This window comes from Apteryx mantelli, chromosome Z, assembly GCF_036417845.1.
Source record: "Apteryx mantelli isolate bAptMan1 chromosome Z, bAptMan1.hap1, whole genome shotgun sequence".
Classification (NCBI taxonomy): domain Eukaryota; kingdom Metazoa; phylum Chordata; class Aves; order Apterygiformes; family Apterygidae; genus Apteryx; species Apteryx mantelli.
Genome location: NC_090020.1, coordinates 85,103,994 through 85,123,306, shown reverse-complemented (window position 1 = coordinate 85,123,306; position 19,313 = coordinate 85,103,994). Strand labels below are relative to the sequence as shown.

Genomic DNA, 19,313 nt, shown 5'->3' with positions numbered 1-19,313 from the left:
GGGCCGGGGCGGGGCCGCGCCGCCGCCCGCCCGCCCTCCCGCCGCCGCCGCCCGCGGCCGCCGCCGCCGAGGGAGCGCCATGGGACAAAGGGAGCGCTGAGCGCCGCCGCCGCCGCAGCGCCCGGCCCGCGCCCGCCTCGCCTCGCCTCGCCCCGCCCGCCCGCAGCCCCCCGCCGCGGCATGGCGGCGGCGCCGCGCCGCTAGGCTCGGCCGCGGCCCCGGCAGGACCCCGCGGCAGCGCCCTCCCCTCCCCCCCGCCCTCCCTCCCCCACCCGCTCCCGGCCATGCCGAGCGGCAGTGCCGCCGCGGCCTCCCCCGCCGAGGAGCCCGCCGAGCCGCCGCGCCTGCCGCCGCCGCTGCTCCGGCAGCCCGACACGCGGCTGCTGCGGCAGCGCCTCGCCGCGCTGCGCCTCCGCGGCCGCGGCCTAGGCGGCGGCGAGGCGGCCCCGCGGCGGCAGGCCCCGCGGCGGCGGGTCGCCCCCCCCGCGGCGGAGCCGGCGCCTGGCGGGGCGGGGGGGGCGGAGGAGGAGGAGGCGGCGGCCGGCGACGAAGGGGACTTGGAGCTGGAGGAGGAGCTGGCGGGCGAGGAAGAGGAGGAGGAGGAGGAGGTGGGGGAGGAGGAGGCGGCGGCGCTGCTGCTGCTCTCCTCGCCCTCCTCGCAGCCGCCGCCGCCGCTGCTGCCCGGCCTGGGCTCGGTGCTGCTCTCGCCCCCCTTCGATGCGGCGGCGGCGGCGGCGGCGGGGGCGCTGTACGGGGCGGACGATCCTCAGGGCATGATGGCGGCGGTGCTGTCCCACGCCTACGGCGGCGGCGGGGCCGGCAGCCTGCCCGGCGAGCAGGCGGCGCTGCTCCGCCGCAAGAGCGTCAACACCACCGAGTGCGTGCCGGTGCCCAGCTCCGAGCATGTGGCCGAGATCGTGGGCCGCCAGGGTGAGTCCCGCGGGGGGCGGGGGGGGGGACACAAAATGGACGGTGCCCCCTCCCCCACCCCCCCCAATCCCCGGGTTTGGGGGGGAACAGCCCCGTTTACACCCTTTTTTCCATGCCCCGGAGGGTGCAGGGGACGGTGCGAGGCCGGCGCTGCCCTGGAGGGGGGGGGGGCCGGGGAAGGGGCGAGCGCAGGATTGGGTCAGACCGGTGCTTTTGGGTGAGTATCACGCCGGGGCGTTTGGGCACTGTGAAGCGCAAGGTGTGTTTTGGTCCGGCTGCTAGCGCTTAGCTGTGCTTTCCGGTGGCGTTCACCTTCTGGCCTTTAAAACATCCATTTCGTTATTATTACTATTATTATTATTTCTTCTTAAGAGCTCTAGACCGTGTCCCGAATGCCGGACTCTAGCAGGTGCAAGCAGCCCGCCGTGCGGGACGCCGGCTCGGGCGGTCACCGCACCTTTCCCTCGCGACGGGCCGGGTCCGGCAGCCCGAGGAAGGGAACGAGCCGAGCCGCCCGCGCCGGACTGAAGGCCGCTCTCGCCTTCGCGCCCTGCCTCGCGCACGCTCGCACTTGCTCGCTCGCTCTCCAAACCTCGCGTCTCTGTGACGGTTTCGTGCTATCGTCACACCTGCGATGTCACGGTCGCCGCCGACCTCACGCGTGGTGTCACCCCGGCGGCAGCAGGATGCCTTTCCGCACCGTTTTTCTGCCAGTCAACTGGAAAGTGCCTCCCTTAATTTCCAAAGCGCTCCTAATAGGTGAAACGAAGTGCTGAACAGGGTCAAGTGTGGGTGTGTAAATTTAGACAAGTAAGTCGCTTCTCTCTTCCCTTTTTGCCTTACCAAACTCTGTTGGTTTGGGGCTTTGGTTTCTCGTTTGCTCATCAGATCAGACAGCGAGCTGTTAAGCTGCGTCTGGCCTCCGTGTGAGTTTGTGAGGTGGGGTTTTTTGGTTTTCTAAGTATGGAACATGCAGTAAAATAGGTCTAAACCAATGTATTAGTGAAGAGGCACGCGCTAAGCACCAGTGCTTCAGTAGGGTTGTGTTTTCTCACCGTAGGCTTTAGGCGGTTTGGGTCAAGGGAGGGTGCTGTGTGTGTCAAGGGAAAACCAAAGTTCAAACTGTGGAAACCGGCACATGTTGGTTCAAATGTACCGGAGAGTCATGCTACTATTTAACAACATATAAATATTTTAGAACTTGGTGTTAGCGAAGGGACATCAACCCTTGCAAGCTGGTCAGGCAGCTTTCTTGCAAGGGTGCCCATGAAAGCAGGCGAGCCGTTCGTGATCGGAAGCAAAAAAAATATCTTTTCCAAGAAATAATGCTTGAATGACTAAAGGCCTTGCTTACCCCCCCCCCCCCATTGGGGATGGGGGGGAGGGAATGGAAAACAGAACTGAAAAACTGGTATTGCTACAATTGTCTAAAAGAGAAATGCAGAATATTGGACTTTGAGGACCTATTAGACGATATTGTTTATTCTTCACCAGCTCGGGATTGTTCTCTGTAGTGTATTCTTGGGAACTTTGAGTCACTTAAAAACAAGACAAAGGGGTTTGCATAAAAATAGGATCGTTGTTCCTGAGCAGCTCGTTCACTTCTTCTGCTTTTATTTCTTATCTGATGTCACCCCCGCTTAGCTTGTGATAAAATATTTAGCCTCTGTGGAGAGGGTCAGGTCATAAAAAGAACTATAGTCATAAAGAGGAATGAGCAGAAGGGGTGGAGAGAAGTCTTGGTTGGTTTTTTGTTTTTTTTTATTGTTACCAAGTATCTTTGCATGAAAGCATTGCTTAAGGAGGTCCTTCAAAGTTCTCACTTGAAAAACTTAGCGCTCAGAGAAGCTAAATATGTGACTTGTATTAGTGCAGCTGAATCTTCACCAAGTTTCTTAGAAATAGCTGCTAGGTATCTCCTTTTATTGCCCAGAGCCGTGCCTGCGCGTGGGCCCGTCACGCGGGCGCGGGGAGGTCCCGCTGGCTCGCACCGGTGTTGCGTGTGCCCGTGCCCTCGCGGAGCAAAGCGTCATCGGCCGTAGCGCAGCTCTGCCTGCGGCGAGGCTCCCCGGAGCCACGTCCCGCACCCATCGCTCCGCTTTCTCTACGGATGGAGATGCTGCTCTTCTCTTCCTAACGTCCCTCGTAACCAGTTGCTTTGTCTCGAACTGATTCTGCTTAAACTTTATGCCTGGCTTCTCTGTGCAATACTTTATTTAATATGTAATTATGTAAGGATGATGCAATTGAAAGGTTGCTTCTGATGGGTTTTTCCACGAAGATTAAATTTATATTCTTTCTGTTGCTGGCTTTGCAATGTCTAGCAAGAACTTGCACTGACTGCAACCCCCAAAACGTTAGGTCTGAAATACCAGGAATGCTGAGTTTGACCTGGGCTTTCTTGGAGGCCTCACTGCTATGTCTGAAAGCATGTTTATTGTAAGTACTAACCTCCTAACTGAAAGAATAATGATAATAGGAATTCCACAGTATTCTTTATCCAAAATTAATTTTTAGCGTAGGGGAAGAGAATTTCCAGACACTAACTGTTTATCAGACCGAAGGAGCCCCTGATTTTTAAGAGAGCTGTAGCCAAGCAAAACCTTATGGCTTTTGCATTTGGCATTTTTCAGTTATGTGCAAGTTTTAAAAATAAATATAGCACTTCAGACAGCGACGTGGTGCTCCCACAACCCCCCCTCTAGGTACCTGTATTGCGAATTCCCACATGGACAGCCCTTATACACAAGTGCAGGAATAATTGGAAGTACTGTGCAGCTGCACTTACCAAATGTGCGCTGGGAGCTGCGTTCAAATGTGGGGTGCCGCAGCTGCGGAGGGTGTAGACTGCCTGAAATATAAGTTGCAATTTATGGCTTTCCTGCATACACAAAGCTGCATTGGAAGCTGCTGTTTTACTGAGACAATATTTTAATGTGTTGCTACCGGAAGCCTTTACATCACCTTAAAAAAATATTGAAAAGGGCTTAGATAAGATTTGTTCTTCTCTTTAAAAAAAAAAAATAAATAAATTAGTATTTCTAAAACCTATGGTTTTTTAAAAACATCTCAAATGTTTTCAACCTTGACTCACTCCCCCTGCCCTCCCCACCAGAAAAAGAAGCTGACAGGCACCGGTTGGAGTAGTATAATGTAATTCTTTGTAGTCTTTGAAGTGGAGGGATCTCAAAGGTGAACAACAAAGGAAAAGATATTTGTATCCTTTTATTCTTGTTAAGGCATGTGACTGGGAGCCAGGAAAACTAGATTCCATTCATGGCATTGTACAGACTTCCTGTATGAATCCGAGCGAGCCATTGAATCCAGCCGTCAGAAAGCTGGCCGGCATCATCGTGCTAATCAGAACTTTCTTTGCTGTCAGTAGCAGTAGGTATAAAAGTTGTTTTTGTTTTATTTAACAAAAAAAAAAAAGAAAAAAGAAAAGGTTGGAGGAAGCGCTCTTGAGAATTGGTAGCAAGAAAGCCGCATCTCTGGTCCGGTGACCTTGTTGTTAGCCTGAGAAGAGCTGAGATAAGGGAGCATACCCCAAATTATATTAGCACGTAGCCAAACTAAAAAGGTCTCTGGAGATTGAACTTAAGAGTTTTTGCCTTACTCTCTAAATCACATGGAAGACTTGCAAAAGTCTGCTGTGGATCACCTGAGAGTTTGTTCCTATAGATAAACGTGCTGATGGTGATTTTCTGTGGCAATTCTGCCGTGGCCTGGCAGGCCTTGACGAGTTGAGAAGGATTTGGCAAGTGTAACTGGAATCTTCAGTGCCCCCAGTTCTCCCTTTACACTGAGAAAAATGTCACATTAAAGCACTAAAAGCTTTTTTCAGTAATGCAATAAGAAGGGTGGCCTTTAAAAACGTGAATGGAAAACCTGAAAGGTGCTGGAAGGGACAGAAGTTTGTCCTAGAGAGATCTCTCGCATCTTTGAGTGCATTAACTATCTCCAGTCTTAAGTAAGTTTCTTAAATGTGGAGCCAGATGATGATTGTCAGAATATGTTTGCTAACCCGTTCTGGCGTTAGGACTGTCAGAACAACATGATTTTCCAAGTGCTTACATCACTGAAAGCTGTCAGTAGTGTGTAGTTTTTTGTTTTTCCTTCTTTTTTTTCCCCCCCCTAAGACAGCGATCAGGTTGGAGTTACTTAACTCTGAAGTCTAACGCTTCTCTTCCTTGTGTAAGAATAGTTCGCACTGAGTGATGACTGCAGAACTTGAAGTTGAAACCAGGCAGGAGTCTCCAAACCCCCCCATGAGTAAGAGGAGGAGGAATGATATCATCCTGTTTTGCTGATTTGAATCGATAATGACAAATCCTCTTTGCATGAGACAGCCTCGCAACTGAAATACCACTTTTTTTAATGTGTATTTAATGATCTTGGACTCCCTTTTTGCTATTTGAATGTGGGCTCCTGAGCAAAAGATTACCTTACTTAAAATAGTCCTGTAATTTGAAACAAAAAAAAAAAAAATCTGGTAAGTATCTGGCTGATAACTATCTGACATAGCTGACAGCCAAGTAAAAACAATTGCTCTCAGTCTTGGGGAGTGGAAACAATCTAAAACGATCCTGGAACAAATTTACTCGTACTTACATTAGCTGAGTACAGTATATGGGTGTCCTATGGTAGGGTAATTATAGTTCTTTCAGAAAGAACTAAATGTCTGGTTTCATATGTAGATCTGTTGCAGTAATCTTACTAAATAACTATGTTTATTTGCTGCTGATTGGTTATTGAAGGCTGAGTTGTAAGAAGTAGTCAGCATGTAACTCTAGTTAAGTAGTCTGGATACTGTTTTGCAAAACTGGATGCTTAAGATTTTCACTTCAAAGAGTAAGTTTAACTTGTATCACTGAAGCGATTACATATCTCAGTCCCGGGGTCAGCTGATCACCACGTACAATGAAGATCACAAGTTAAGTTCACATTTAAAAGAAAGGTGCTCAGCTACATTATTTTAAAAGAAAGTTGACAAGGCAGTTACACTTTTTCTCATCTTCTACCACAAGTAGGTTATTAAATGGCTTATTCTGAAGCTTGAAAGATAACTTAAGCTTTTTTTTTTTTTTTTTTTAATCCACTATAAAGGCTGTTTTTCATCATTACTCAACATTAAAGTTGACGCACTCAGGCTGGAGTCTGGAGTTTCAGGACTTGAAGCACATGAACATGCTACCATGGTCTGCTGAAGTCTGAAACCGCTGCTGAAGCTTCAGCGGCCTGTGGTTCTGGTACTACGTAAGAAACAACGCTTCAGTGCCGCTATCTGTTGTTTGAGCTGTGTAAAGATCCAGCCCAAGCTGCAGAGCTTGTCAGAAAGTTACAGGTTCTCCAGCTGGGATCCTAAATCCTAAATGCTGCTCTTGTTTGGCTTGTTGGGTGGGAAGCACACCAAACACGGTGTACGCTCGAGATTTAGGTTTTTCTCTCTTTGTGTAGTCTGCCAAAAATGCTGTAGGTTTTTAAGTACGAGTACCAGAAGTGAAGACCTGCCTAAGTAAGATCTTTGGGTAAAGCTGAAATTAAAATAATAAAAATCTTGCAACCTGAAATACTAATTTCTCCTCTTCTGGTCCTTCTGCTTTTCCTGTAAAGCTGCAGTGTACTAAAAGGGTATGTTTTAAGTTAACAACATAAACTTACAAAAGAAGTCCGTATTAATGTACTTCCAGCCTGCGCTAGATTAACCTGTTTTAATGTCATGGAAAACAGTGATAGATTTTAAGTTGTCAGTAAAGTCAGCAGATCCTGTAAGCTTCTCTGTATATTCTTCTTCGCCATTACCTTCTCTTTTCCAGAAATTCAAACCACAGTGTACTAAGAGAAATATACTTCTAAACAAACAAAAAACTGTTAGATGTCTCAAAAGTCTTAAATTTGTTCTTAATGCAGTACTCTCCCTACTCCTCCCCTGGCCCCCCCCCCCCAGGGCCATTTCCATATTGCAAGCAAAAAAAAACTTTCCCTGGGATAGGGTTGCAAACTTGCCATAACCCCCCAAAACAGACTGCCAAGTGCTAAAGGATTTTTATTTAATTAAAGCGGAAGGCCAGGAAGCTCTAAATGAAGCCTTTGTTTCCAATTTCAGGTGCTCTTAAAGAGTGTTGTCTTCCTCCTCTCTCGTTCAGGTATTCCTTTAAGCTCATAAGATCTTGCCTGTGTCCGAGAACCCCGTTTCCCTCGCCGGTGTGAGTAACGCTGCCGCCTGCACAAAGTTCTCTGCTGTTTGCTCAAACAAAGACACAGTATCCCTATTTTTTTTTTTTTGCCTTGTAGTTCATTTTACACTTGGACAATATACCGTAGAACTTCGTGTTTAAAAACACAGTTCTGTTGGCAGCCTTGAAACTGAGCTATTTGATATAGATGAAGACTCGCATGATTTGTTGTGCTCTTCCTTTTATTGGCTATCCGAAAGGCAAGTTGAGCGGTGGTCCCTTTCCGTGTCCCGCTTCCTTGTGCGCTCACGGTGATCCGCTTCATTCACTAGATCACACTAGATCAAGGTTCTTATGTGAAGACAGCTTATTTTTCCCCTATAGCCGTTTGATCTGTGGGAAATACTCCCTCTTTCATGCTATCATTCTTCTGCTGTTGTATCTTTTTTGCTTCTGCTCGGCAGCTGCTGCTGCATTAGAGATCTGGTGCTAGCATAGCACGAGTAATTAATAATACAAGTTGCTGCCCTCTGGCTCTTTTGCTACATGTAACTTGTTTACTGAGTTGCCATCTGTCTTGGGAATTGGAGTATTCCTCTCTCTGTGCAACTGCTAATTGGATAAATTGTCCCAACCTGACGTACAGAAGGAAACAGTCTGCAGGCAGACTGCTTTGTTCTTAGCCAGATTGGGGTAAATATGTAAGCCTCCTCTTGAATAAGAGTTTGCATACGCTCTTATTGAAGCAGGGCGGTTTTGTTTTCCAGAAAAGATAAAAATCCCCAGGAGCTTCAGCAAGCAGGCTTCCCCTGAGGACCTTTCTCTAACGTATCTGTGACTTTTACTGCTTCCTCCTTCTTCCATCTGTCAGCTCGGCAGCAACAGGGCCAGACAAAGTCCAGATAACTTGCTCTCTGTGGTCTGGCATTGCTGAGTGCTTAACTGTGACGCCTTGGCTTTTGCTTAAGGTACGTACTTGAGATTTCCAGGTTGTCTCCCTACCCGGTACCTAGGCAAGCCCAGGCCCGCGTGGCTCCCAGCGTCTGGCGCGTGCAGCCCGGGGAGGAATCCCTGGCTCTATTTATGGTGCCTCTTACTTCAGTCAGCACTTGGGGTGCTTTGCGCTGGGGCTGTGCAGAAACCGAAAGCTGGTGCTGAAGAGCTTGCTATCCGGAAAGCCCTTTTGCTTTCTGCATTTCAGTTCCCAGCTGAATGATTGCAAGTAATGAAGTCGTACATCATCTCTGTATTCATACGTGCAAAAATGCAAAGCCGTCGCAAAAAAGGTGGTCAGCCCTTAGAAATGGGCAAGCATGGCAAAATTATAATGGAAGTAGTGTAGGTTGCTATGTATAGAATGAGTCTTATAGAAATGTTCCGTAGTTAGGCACAGGGATTTTGGTAACTGCAGTGTAACTGAAAGCCTTTGATTGCAGTGGTGAGTTAATGAGGGGGTCAGGAGGTGGGGAGAAATGCCTTTGGTATAAAATGCACTTGTTTTTATTTTTCTTGAAAGACCTGTATATCATCATCTCTTCTTCAGGAGTAACCTGTCAGAGTGGCTGTAACTTGAATTGTCCTTTCTCCTGTCCTGCGTGCTCTCTGTGATTTACCTACTTGTGGCATTGCTGCTTGTGTTGTTGTTACAATTAGAAGTGAAAGACAGGTATTACCCATGTACAGCACTTACAATGTAAAGCACTTGTCTAAAGCATTAATATAGCTCTACTCAAAAGCGGAGCGCCAGAACTTCGCTCCCAGGTTTTGTATTGTAATGGTATCAGTATCTCGTTTTGGACTGTAATTTTGAAAATAAGCTCTGCTTTGTGGATTCTCATTATGAAACATCCCTATGGTGATAAATTGGAAATTTCATTTGAAAAATACTACCAGTTGAAGCATAAGGGCACATACCAGTGGTCTTGAGTACTCTGTGGGAAAAGCCTTTGCCTAGAGACATTAATCTTGCAACCTTGTCAGCTTCACTTGCCTGTTTCTCATGGCCGCCTACAAGGAATCTTAGCTTAGATACCACCAGGGAATTAGATTGCTTTGGCTTAACAGGTGAACAGAGCAGCTGTTGCTCAAAATCTACCTATATCCATGCTCTCATGTATAGCTTGTCCTTTTCTTTTTTGGGGACTGTCATCTTCTGTTTCCAGATCTGTCAGTGCCTGCTCTGTGAGCTTGAGCAAGCCACAGCAGCAAGCTGTGTCTGTCTCTTGATGTATTCATATTTGTTAGCAATTTGTTGGCATAAATCATGTCTCGTTTTCACATGGGAGCGCCAATCTTACTGGCTAATTAACCCAAATAATGATCAGACTATTAGCTATACTATAGAATGCTAATGGGAAGTTGTTAAGACTGTTGCTGGTTGACCTCGTCTGGGTTTCAGGATGGATATTCTGCTTGTGGTAAGGTCTCTCTGCGAGCTTGTCCTCTGGCTGTAGAGAAGGCTGGATAAAATAAATGAGAACTTACTTCTACAAAGTTGTGTTTGAAATTGATAATCTGTATCCAAGTTTAGGCTTTCTAGTGTCTTAAAATTGTTTAAAATGTAAAAACTGTGTTTTTACAGCCCTCATTCCTAAAATGAAAATGCTGAATGGGTGGGAAATTATTGTCTTGAGTATACAAATCTAGGTTTTTGGACAGGTCAGCATCTTTTACAAGTGTAGAGAAATTACTTTCTTCGTTTTGCTTGGATCAACCAACTACATTTAACAACCAGTTAAAAAAAATTATCAGGACTTGAAATCTTCCAATCCATGAATAAAACCAAGGTGTGAGATGAATTAGCTGATCTTAGGTTTAGAGGCCGTAGTAACCAGATTCAGTCTGTGACCTGAACAGAGTACAGATAGTGTTTCCTATGACCCTAATAACTGACTGCTAAGTGCCAAGAATACGCTGGTCTTAATGTTTTGTAAATCCAGACCACTTCAGGAGGTTTAACTATTAAACAATCTAGAATCGAATTTCAGTTTCTATCCAAATGCAGTTTCATATCCATATGTTTAATTAAAAAAAAAAAGACACCAGTGGGCATGAAGAGCTCTTCTGAAAACTTTTTAGAGCATTCATTCTTACTCAGATAGGCTGTCTTCTCTGTTTCTTTGCTTATTAATCAGGTGGGCAGTGCTGTGCTCCGCAGACCCCTGTTACCCCTGGGACAGCCACGGGGCCTTTCAGTGCCTCCACGTGCTTCCACTGCTCCGAGCGCTTTGCTACCTTGGCAGCGAGAATCCTGATTTCCCAATTAAAGCTTGCAGCAGCTGAGCAGACTCCACCTGCAAAGCTGTTTCCCCGCAGCAAAGTTGCGGGTTCATAGAAAACACTTCCCTGCCTCGTCTCCTTGGCGCTCGCTGCGATTCTGCACCTTCGGCGGCGGTTCTGCAAGGGGCCGGTTCCCTGCCCTTCCCTCCTAGGCGAAGGATTATCCGTGCCTCTTCTAGCAGTTAATCATTCCGAGGTGACGTCCCTAATTATTGTCACAACCTCATTGCTCGGTGTTGACATGTTACAAAATCAGTGGTCAGAGCGCTCACGCCTGTGTTCAGAGTGGGGGCAGTAATACGGTATTGCCTCGCATCAGATAACGGGGGAAGCTGCTGAAAAATATATTCCTGTGAACTACGGCTTTCTCGTTAGCGGAACCAGGCTGCCGAGGCCAATCTCTTCGGGATCAGTACTTTGCCCGTGTTTGCTCTGGGGCCAAGGCGAAGGATGCCAAATTCCAGCCGGGCTGCCCGCCGGCCCTGCCGCCTGCGCGAGAGATGAATTAGCGCTAATGCGACTTCTCCCCGCTTGCTCTTACAGCCTCAGCAGCCTGGCATCTTCCCACAGGCTTCGTGCATCTAAAGAAATCCAAGAGGTTTGTAATTTTGACCCGCTTAGCTAGGTACCCTGTCAGTAGCAGGGAAACGGCACAAAGTGGTCTCTTCCTTGGATTTCTTCATGGTTCACAGAGACTGTTCTTTTCACTGAAGTTCTGCCCACAGCGAGTTCCAGACTTCCCTTTAGATGAACTGGGATCTGCGTCTACAAATCAATCCTCGCACCTTCGCCAAGCAGGACAGGGGTCACACTGCTGCAGCCGCACGCAGGAGGAGTTTGTGGGATGCAGGACTTGCTGCTCTTCCAGGTGGCTCTTGGATCGGGTGAGGCAGGCGCACGCAGCCTTCCCGTGGCTGCTGCCGCGTTTTGTGGCCGCTTAGCTCTGCATCGGCTCGTTTGGGGAGTTTCCCCAGCGGCGTGAATCGCCTGACGCTTGGTTTAACGTATCTCATCCTGTTTATGATGTTGAAAGGTAAAAGTTGAAGCGAAGTCTGAGCCGGCTGTTGTTGCATAACTAGCGAGCACTGCCTGTGCGCTGTGGCTGCTGCTCCTCTTTCACTTGAAGCAATCCCGATCACTTCATTCCAGTCTTTTTAATAAGAAAGTACTCGATAATTTTAAATTGGGGCATCGTGGTTGAAACTACTCCACTCTGTGACATAAAAGCTCAGCAAAATCACTAGCTACCTGTCCCTGTCTTTTGCATCTAGACCTGTTGCCTCTAAAATGACAGCTCTGAAGGACACTTGCGATAAAGTTAGCCTTTGCTTCTAGATAGTCTTAATGATAGCAGGCGAGGTAAACGATAGCCTCCTCTGGAGCTGCTCTGAGGTTTCTTGGGGAGTATAGCATTCGCGGTGCGTTTAAAATGTTTGGCCAAATAATCCTCTTCAGGGAAAAGCGGGGAGGAGGCACGACAAGAACGATGCCCATCAACAGAGTACCACCTTCAGGGCTCTAGTCTTGACTCCCTTCTTCATGTGCTGCTTAAGCGGACGAGTGCTAAAGCTTTGTCTAAACTTTTAAGTTTCTTCTGCTTTAACTGTGCCAGCATACGCTTATGACTGTGGGTGCTTGTGATGAATGCTTGTACTGCCGAAAATCTGTATTGAGTGGAAGCAGTGTAAAGTGGTCTACTTTGGGGTCTTTGTGAAGGTCTTGCTGTTACAGCCGTCTGACTTCAAAAAAAACAAAACCAAAAAGAAAAGCAGTTTTGCTATTGCTTTAATAACATGAGGTGTTACATCTGAATTCAGTAAAACCACCCAAATGCTTAATTAAGAAGGTTTTGGTTGTCTTATAATAATAATAATAATAATAACTATAAAAGGTTTGATTAGAGCAAAGATTCAGCCTAAGTCCCCCCCTTCAAGTTTTTCTATCTTTCTGCATTTCAAAATCTCAGATACAATAATCTGATTTATTGCAGAAGTATGGGGTGGTGTATCTTTTTTTTGTTTTTTTCTCTCCTCCTTTTTGAGCTTCTGCATCTGAGCTCAGGAGATTGAGAAACTTCTTGATTCATATGGTGGCCACATGACTTCATATCTGGCTGATTTTGTGTTGGCTTGGAAGCAGCATGTCTGGATGGGGTAAAGTAAGCGAGGGGATGGAATCAGCGGTGCTTTGTATCATCACCTCGGGAGTGACTAATAAAAGCGGATGGGAAACGGAGGCTGAGTAAAAGCAAATAGCAAGATCATCCTAATGGAACTCTCTCGTGGGGTTATTGACCTTGTGTTTTGATGTGACTGTCTCTACAGTAGTCTGCTGTGGGTTTTTTTTTTGCTCCCTGCAAACAACACTGAGCTGGTGTTGACCGACTCATTCAGAAATCTCAGGTTTCATATGTGGCAATTTCCTTCAGTTCTTTCTAACTTTTCAGATAAAGTTTTGAGAGTTGACCTTGACAGTCTGTGGAGTCAGCTTTCTTTTGAAGCCAGTTTTGAGATGTTTAAAAGTATTGTTCTAGTGCTACTGGGAATTGAGGCAGCTTTTGGCCTGCGCTTTCTAGGTTTGTGACTCATACCTTAAAAGAAAAGCTCTGCCCATCTTGGTCAATGTGCTGTTCTGCAGCCTGAGAAAGAAGGGTGAGAAGGCTTTTCTTTAAATCTGAATTGTTTGGAAAGGTAGCTGTTAAAAAGCAATCTCTGGGAGTTTTCAGTTGAAATGAGAAACGAAGCTGAAGGCGCAAGCTTTTAGCTGAATTTTAGGTTCTAAATCATCAGGAAAACCTAGTCTAAGATGTAAACTATGAAGTTTGGCAAGGCACTTTGGAAGCTAGAATTAAACAGGCTCTGAAGCATGATTTATAATAAAGAACTTAAAGAAGTACACACGGTAGGTGCTCCTAGTATTTTTTTTTTTTTTTAATGCTTGTTCTGCAGTCTATGAAATCAAGAATACAGGAGGAAACAAAAGTAATTTGTGTAAATTGAAGAATAATTGCACATCAGCCAACTGACTTTGGTTTTAGGTGCTCCGGTGAAGAAGGGTTTATGGCGAGAGCTTCAGCAGCACCACCCTGGGGATCGCTGTGGTCCTGTTCGTACCAGCGGGCAGGCTCCGCACGGCTGCCTCTTTTCTGAATAACTGCAAAGGCATCGGAAACAAAGTGGGCTGGGGCGTTTGCTTGCAGTGGGCAGTCACCATGCAAACACAGAGACAGGGGGAGTAAAGGCAAATTGCCTAAATTACGGGCTGTCGTCTTCATTAAGTGCAGAGAAATGTAATGGCTTCGAAAGATCAATTCTTTGCTACTTTCATAAGGCATCTAAAGTCGGAGTTCTGCCTTTTCCTCTAACCTGGGAGCGTGTTAACGCCCTGCTGGGTGGGCTTTTGCGAAGGGTTGAGGCTTCTGGTTCTGCTCTTCCCTGCAGATGCTTTAATCCTCCACAGCTTGACTCTTGAGCGCCCATTAGCTCTCTTCTGCTGGAATCCGGTTGTGCCTAACCTCTTCCCTCCCCTGCACCCCTGCCGTACTTCGCTGCCTGCTTTCTGGTGGAGGTAGGGCCCCTGCTATCCTACAGCCCTCCCGGCTGGTGGAGCCCCTGCTGAAGATGGTGGACTTCCTCCCCAGCTCTGTCCTGGAAGCAAAAAGCTGTTAGATTCAGTCTTTGGCCGTGCTGCGTGCGTGCGTGCCAGCGCCCGGGGAGAAGAGACTTTTCCCTTCCCTGTATTCCCAGCAGCATCCACGTATTTGCTGTTTTTATTAGCAGATTGTCCTGAACAGAGCACACTTGAGCGGCCTTTGAATTGTAGAAATGACGTCCCTAGGTGGAAGGGATCGAAAAAAGGCCAATTTGAGAGATCATTTGGCACACCCGCGGAGTGCCAGGAGATGCTCAAAGTGAATCAGGAAAATGGGGACACGTTTCAGTCCGCGTGTGAAGCGATACTTAAAACGCTTGGTCTGTAAACGTTGCTTATGGTCCTTTCACGATGAGGTTCCCTTTGAAGTGGTAGCTGGTGAGACTTGCTTTTCAATTCACCTGAATATAGGCTGAACTGAGTTAGAACTGAATCCAGCGGACAGTCCTGCGTGTCATGGACGTGCTTTTTAATTCTGTGCTACCTGCTTTTTCAGTCCTAGAATGGGTAAAGGTGCTTATGTACGTGCCGTACCAAAACGCTGTAAGCGTCATAGGAAAGAGCCAGCTGTTACTGTGTCCTAGCAAACCTTGTAATTCAGCTCCCAAAACCAAAGACAAAGGTTTCATTAACTGCTCATCTTTCAGGCTGTATTTACATAACTAACAAGAAAAATTCCTCGTAGGCACATAGTATTACATGGGGCTCTTGCCCCGTGTAACAAAAACTGCTCTAACTCGTACTTGACAGTTCAAGGAGTGGCTATTTCATCCCACAGGGAAGAGTAAGGTTGCAATAACACTTACCGGTAAGAGGAAGCAAATGCAGAATTCTCAGTAAATCGCTTCCATCTCTATCCTATGCAGTTGTGATACAGACCCTTCCCTCACTTGTGAATATTTGATTTGTTTTTACTGAACACTTTTCAGTAAAAGGTTGGGGTGTCAGCAGATTTAAGTACATGCGTATGTATTTGTAAGCCTTTACTCCTTTTGGAAGCATTTTGAATGAAAATGGAGGCTTTTAGCTTAATCTTAGAAATAACTGAAGGATACCCAACAAATGAAAAAATATATATATAAATCCACCACTGTCCCTAGGATAACCATGAGTATATCTGATGTCAAGGAGGAAAAGCAACGCACGTTGATTCACCGTCTAATAGGAACAATGGAGAGGATGGACAAAAATGGCCCAGCAAATATTGCTGAAACAGTTTGTGGCTTTAAGTGCCAGAGATCTGTTTGGAAATAATAAGTAAAAGTTGTTACCGCTTTCGCTAGTGTGGCTTGCAGACATAAAAACAGCTGCCTCTGGTTTCACCCTGCAGTTTCTTGAAACTCTCAGCTTAAAATAGATTGCTTTCTTGTGGCTTTCTAAACTTAGACTTGTTGCTAAACTTGCATGTGTTTCCTTTAAACAGGTTGCAAAATAAAAGCACTAAGGGCCAAGACAAATACGTATATTAAGACCCCCGTTCGTGGAGAAGAACCCATCTTTGTTGTCACTGGACGAAAAGAGGATGTAGCCATGGCCAAAAGGGAAATTCTCTCAGCTGCTGAACACTTCTCCATGATCAGAGCATCGCGCAACAAAAACGGTCCTGCCCTGGGAGGGTTGCCGTGTACTCCCAACCTACCGGGTCAGACGACAGTCCAAGTCAGGGTGCCTTACCGTGTAGTTGGGCTAGTGGTTGGACCTAAAGGAGCTACAATCAAAAGAATTCAGCAGCAGACACACACCTACATAGTCACTCCCAGCAGAGACAAGGAGCCCGTCTTTGAAGTTACAGGAATGCCCGAAAACGTCGATCGCGCCCGAGAGGAAATTGAGATGCATATAGCCATGCGTACTGGAAACTACATTGAGCTGAACGAAGAAAACGATTTCCATTACAATGGTACAGATGTGAGCTTTGAAGGAGGCACTCTTGGATCTGCTTGGCTTACTTCTAATCCAGTCCCTCCTAGCCGCACCAGAATGATTTCTAATTATAGAAATGATAGCTCCAGCTCCTTGGGAAGTGGCTCCACGGATTCCTATTTTGGAAGCAATAGATTGGCTGACTTCAGCCCAACAAGTCCATTCAGCACAGGCAACTTTTGGTTTGGAGAAACGCTGCCTTCAGTGGGCACAGAAGATCTGGCAGTCGACTCTCCTGCATATGACTCCTTACCAACACCTTCCCAAACCATTTGGACCCCTTTCGAACCTGTAAACCCACTCTCTGGCTTTGGTGGTGACCCTACTGGTAATGTCAAGCCTCAGCGAAGAGGGAGTCAGCCATCTACTCCTCGTCTGTCACCGACGTTTCCGGAAAGTCTGGAACATCCTCTCGCTAGGAGAGTAAGAAGTGACCCACCTAGCACAGGCAACCAAGCTGGCCTTCCAATATACATCCCTGCTTTTTCTAATGGTACCAACAGCTATTCCTCTTCCAACGGTGGCTCCACCTCCAGTTCGCCCCCCGAGTCGCGGCGGAAGCACGACTGCGTGATATGCTTCGAGAACGAAGTCATTGCGGCCCTAGTCCCCTGTGGCCACAATCTCTTCTGCATGGAATGTGCCAACAAAATCTGTGAAAAGGAAACGCCATCGTGTCCCGTTTGCCAGACAGCTGTTACTCAGGCAATCCAAATTCACTCTTAAATATATATAGATATTATTATATATGGACTTTTAAAACTCTTAAAGGCATGGGTGTAATGGTACCCTCTAGTAAACTTCCTAATGAATTCTGACTGTTGGGCTTTCTTGGGATTAGGCTAAAGTTGTTAATAAATTTATACTTTCTAAAAGGCTGCTATGGTAACACTAAACCTAGGTGGTCTCTGTCCGGTTCAGTTCAAACGGATGGCATGTTTAGCAGAGATACATCTGGAATAATGTTATGGCACAGCGAGGGGAAATCTTGATCAATTATAAAACCGAAAAACAAATTTTACAGGCTTTCTAAATGATCTGTATTAAGCGTTTTACTTCCGTGCGCTGGCAGCAATGAACCTCGTAGCCAGAGCGCAGAAGTATTAGTCTGCTGTGGCGGGTTTGTGGCATTATCGATATATCAAACAACACTTCCAATGCTGCCTTCTTTACACTGCCAGTTTTGAAAAACAGGTTTGGGGAATTTTTTTTTTCTTTATGCAACAACTTATGCCTAATTCTTCAGCATTGCAAATACTTTTTTTTAGCATAATTTGATTCATTGAAACGGATAAAGTTATTGGCAGGTTCAGATAAATTACTGTTAAGGTGAGGGGGGGAGAGAAGACGCCTGGTGGACCTCCGTTTCACCCGACATGTTAACGGTAGTATGTTCAGAGGATCAGGAACGTATTGGTCTCAATTGTGAATTCCTACCCACTGCTTTTCTTAATGTAATGTGGAAAAGTCTGGCTGGCTTAATCCCATTTCAGTAAGGGCTTTGGGATGCACATACTTCGACTAATAGTGAGGATGCTGACATTCCGTTCATTAGTCCGATCAAGCTGTTCTTAAATTACATTTTAGAGAATATATAGTTCAAAATGTGAAGCATTTTTATGTTCAATCCATATTTGTCTTGCACATATATAAATATATATTTTATTTTTAGTAATGAAAAGGAAAAAGGGGAGATGCGTGCGTGCCCTTGTATAATTCATGATAGCAGCTGTGACAGTGGCCCTGCAATCAGTTTGCTTCATTTCAGAACTGTCTTTCCAATCGTAAGGAAAAATGTCTTTTGAATGCGCTGCTTGCATTTCAACCTGTGGATGTTTCTAGCTTTTTCATCCTCAGTACGTTCCCGAATCTGTGCTGGCATATATTAAAACAACAGAAAAACAAAAGACACAAAGTGGGAGTTCTAGTGGATTTTTCTATTTTTTTTGAAGCATTATTTTCCCAAGACAAGACAGAGCTTTTTTCTCAGTATAACAAAATGAAATTATATGTGTATTGAACTAGTAAATATACAGAAATTTTATTTTTTATTTCCACTTGAAGAGTTACATTTCGTATAAAAGTTTACAAATAACGGTTTTTATTTTATGATTTTCAGTATAAGAGTTGCCTTGATGGCATATTATGTAATGCATAACTTTAATGCTAATTGCTTGTAGAATAGTTACATGTCAGTATTGGAACCTAATCTTTAGCTGCAGTCTTGTAGATATGAACAAACGTTCACCAAGCATGTATTTTGTATTTTATTGCATTGTACACTGCAACTAATAAGCCAAGGAATCGACAGACATTAGGTGCGTGTACCATTTCTATAAACCACAAACTAAGAATGATAAACTATCAATATAGTTTAGTATTTGCTAATTTTACTACACTTTTTGTTATGTATATGTAGGGAGGTCATAGGGATTATAAATTCAATTTGAGTAAAGTTTAAAAACCATATATTTTATGATAAAGGGCCTTTAACTTATGATGGCCAAAGCACTGATATTATATATTTGCTGTAAAGAGAATTATAAGAGTTTTATTTTTCTGATATTAAAAGTTACTTAATAAAGACTTGTTTCCATTAACTTGAATGTTTTGCTGTCTTCATGGTTGTCACTTCAAGCAGCCTTTGGTTTTCTTCCCCCCCATTTTTGACCAGTCTAATGGAAATTTATAGTGGGCGCTCGGTGCAGGCTGCTGTAGTGTTTGGTTTTGCGCGTGCCTCTTCCAACTCGGTTTTGCCTTGGGGAGCAGCCCTGTTGCAATCATCTCCCTGGCTCGGCGACTTCGTGGCTGCTTTGGGGCTGCACCTGCCTGTTTTAGTCTTTCCCGCATGTGTGTTCTTGTACCCCGCTGAAGCGATCCTCTTCCCCGTTCCTTACAGGGAGGACTTCGGAGACGGTGCGGCCCCCCTTTGGGAAGGGAGGAGGTTCGCAGCACCTGAACTGGTGGTCAGCTCTGTGCCAGGGGGAGCAAGAGCGACAGAAGTTAATATAAAAAGGCATTTTGAGGCCATCTGGCTTTAAAAAATGCATATTTACGACTCCTGCAGGCACTGCTGCCTGGGGCTGTCTGCTGCGGGGCGGCTGGGGAGAGGAGCATCCCGGGGGGAGCGATGCGGGGCCCCCTGCGGCCTCACTCACCCCACGAATATTCCCTGGGGATGCTTTACCCCTCCGAAGCACGGACTCTGCCACGGGTCCTTGGTGCGTACGGAGCTGGTCCAGCCTGCACGTCTGGCCTGTCGCTGTCAAACACGAGATCTTGGAGCTTGTCCTCAGACCCAGACTTTGCATTCAGCTTCTGGGGGTACTGAGGGGAGAAAGGAGGGTTTGGGGG

The 19,313-nt window shown here is 46.2% G+C and overlaps 1 protein-coding gene across 1 annotated transcript; it reads left to right on the top strand.

Moving 5' to 3' along the window:
- The first annotated feature begins 284 nt into the window (after window positions 1–284).
- Window positions 285–18,559, top strand: MEX3C (mex-3 RNA binding family member C). Its single transcript, XM_067315702.1, has 2 exons — window positions 285–930; window positions 15,460–18,559. The coding sequence occupies exons 1-2, from the start codon at window positions 285–287 to the stop codon at window positions 16,683–16,685; spliced, it is 1,872 nt and encodes a 623-aa protein (XP_067171803.1). The 3' UTR covers window positions 16,686–18,559.
- Window positions 18,560–19,313: the final 754 nt, after the last annotated feature.

Coding starts and splice junctions, on each gene's coding strand:
- MEX3C (XM_067315702.1), top strand. CDS start 285: ATGCCGAGCGGCAGTGCCGCCGCGGCCTCCCCCGCCGAGGAGCCCGCC. Junction 931..15,459: donor CGAGATCGTGGGCCGCCAGG/GTGAGTCCCGCG, acceptor TCCTTTAAACAG/GTTGCAAAATAAAAGCACTA.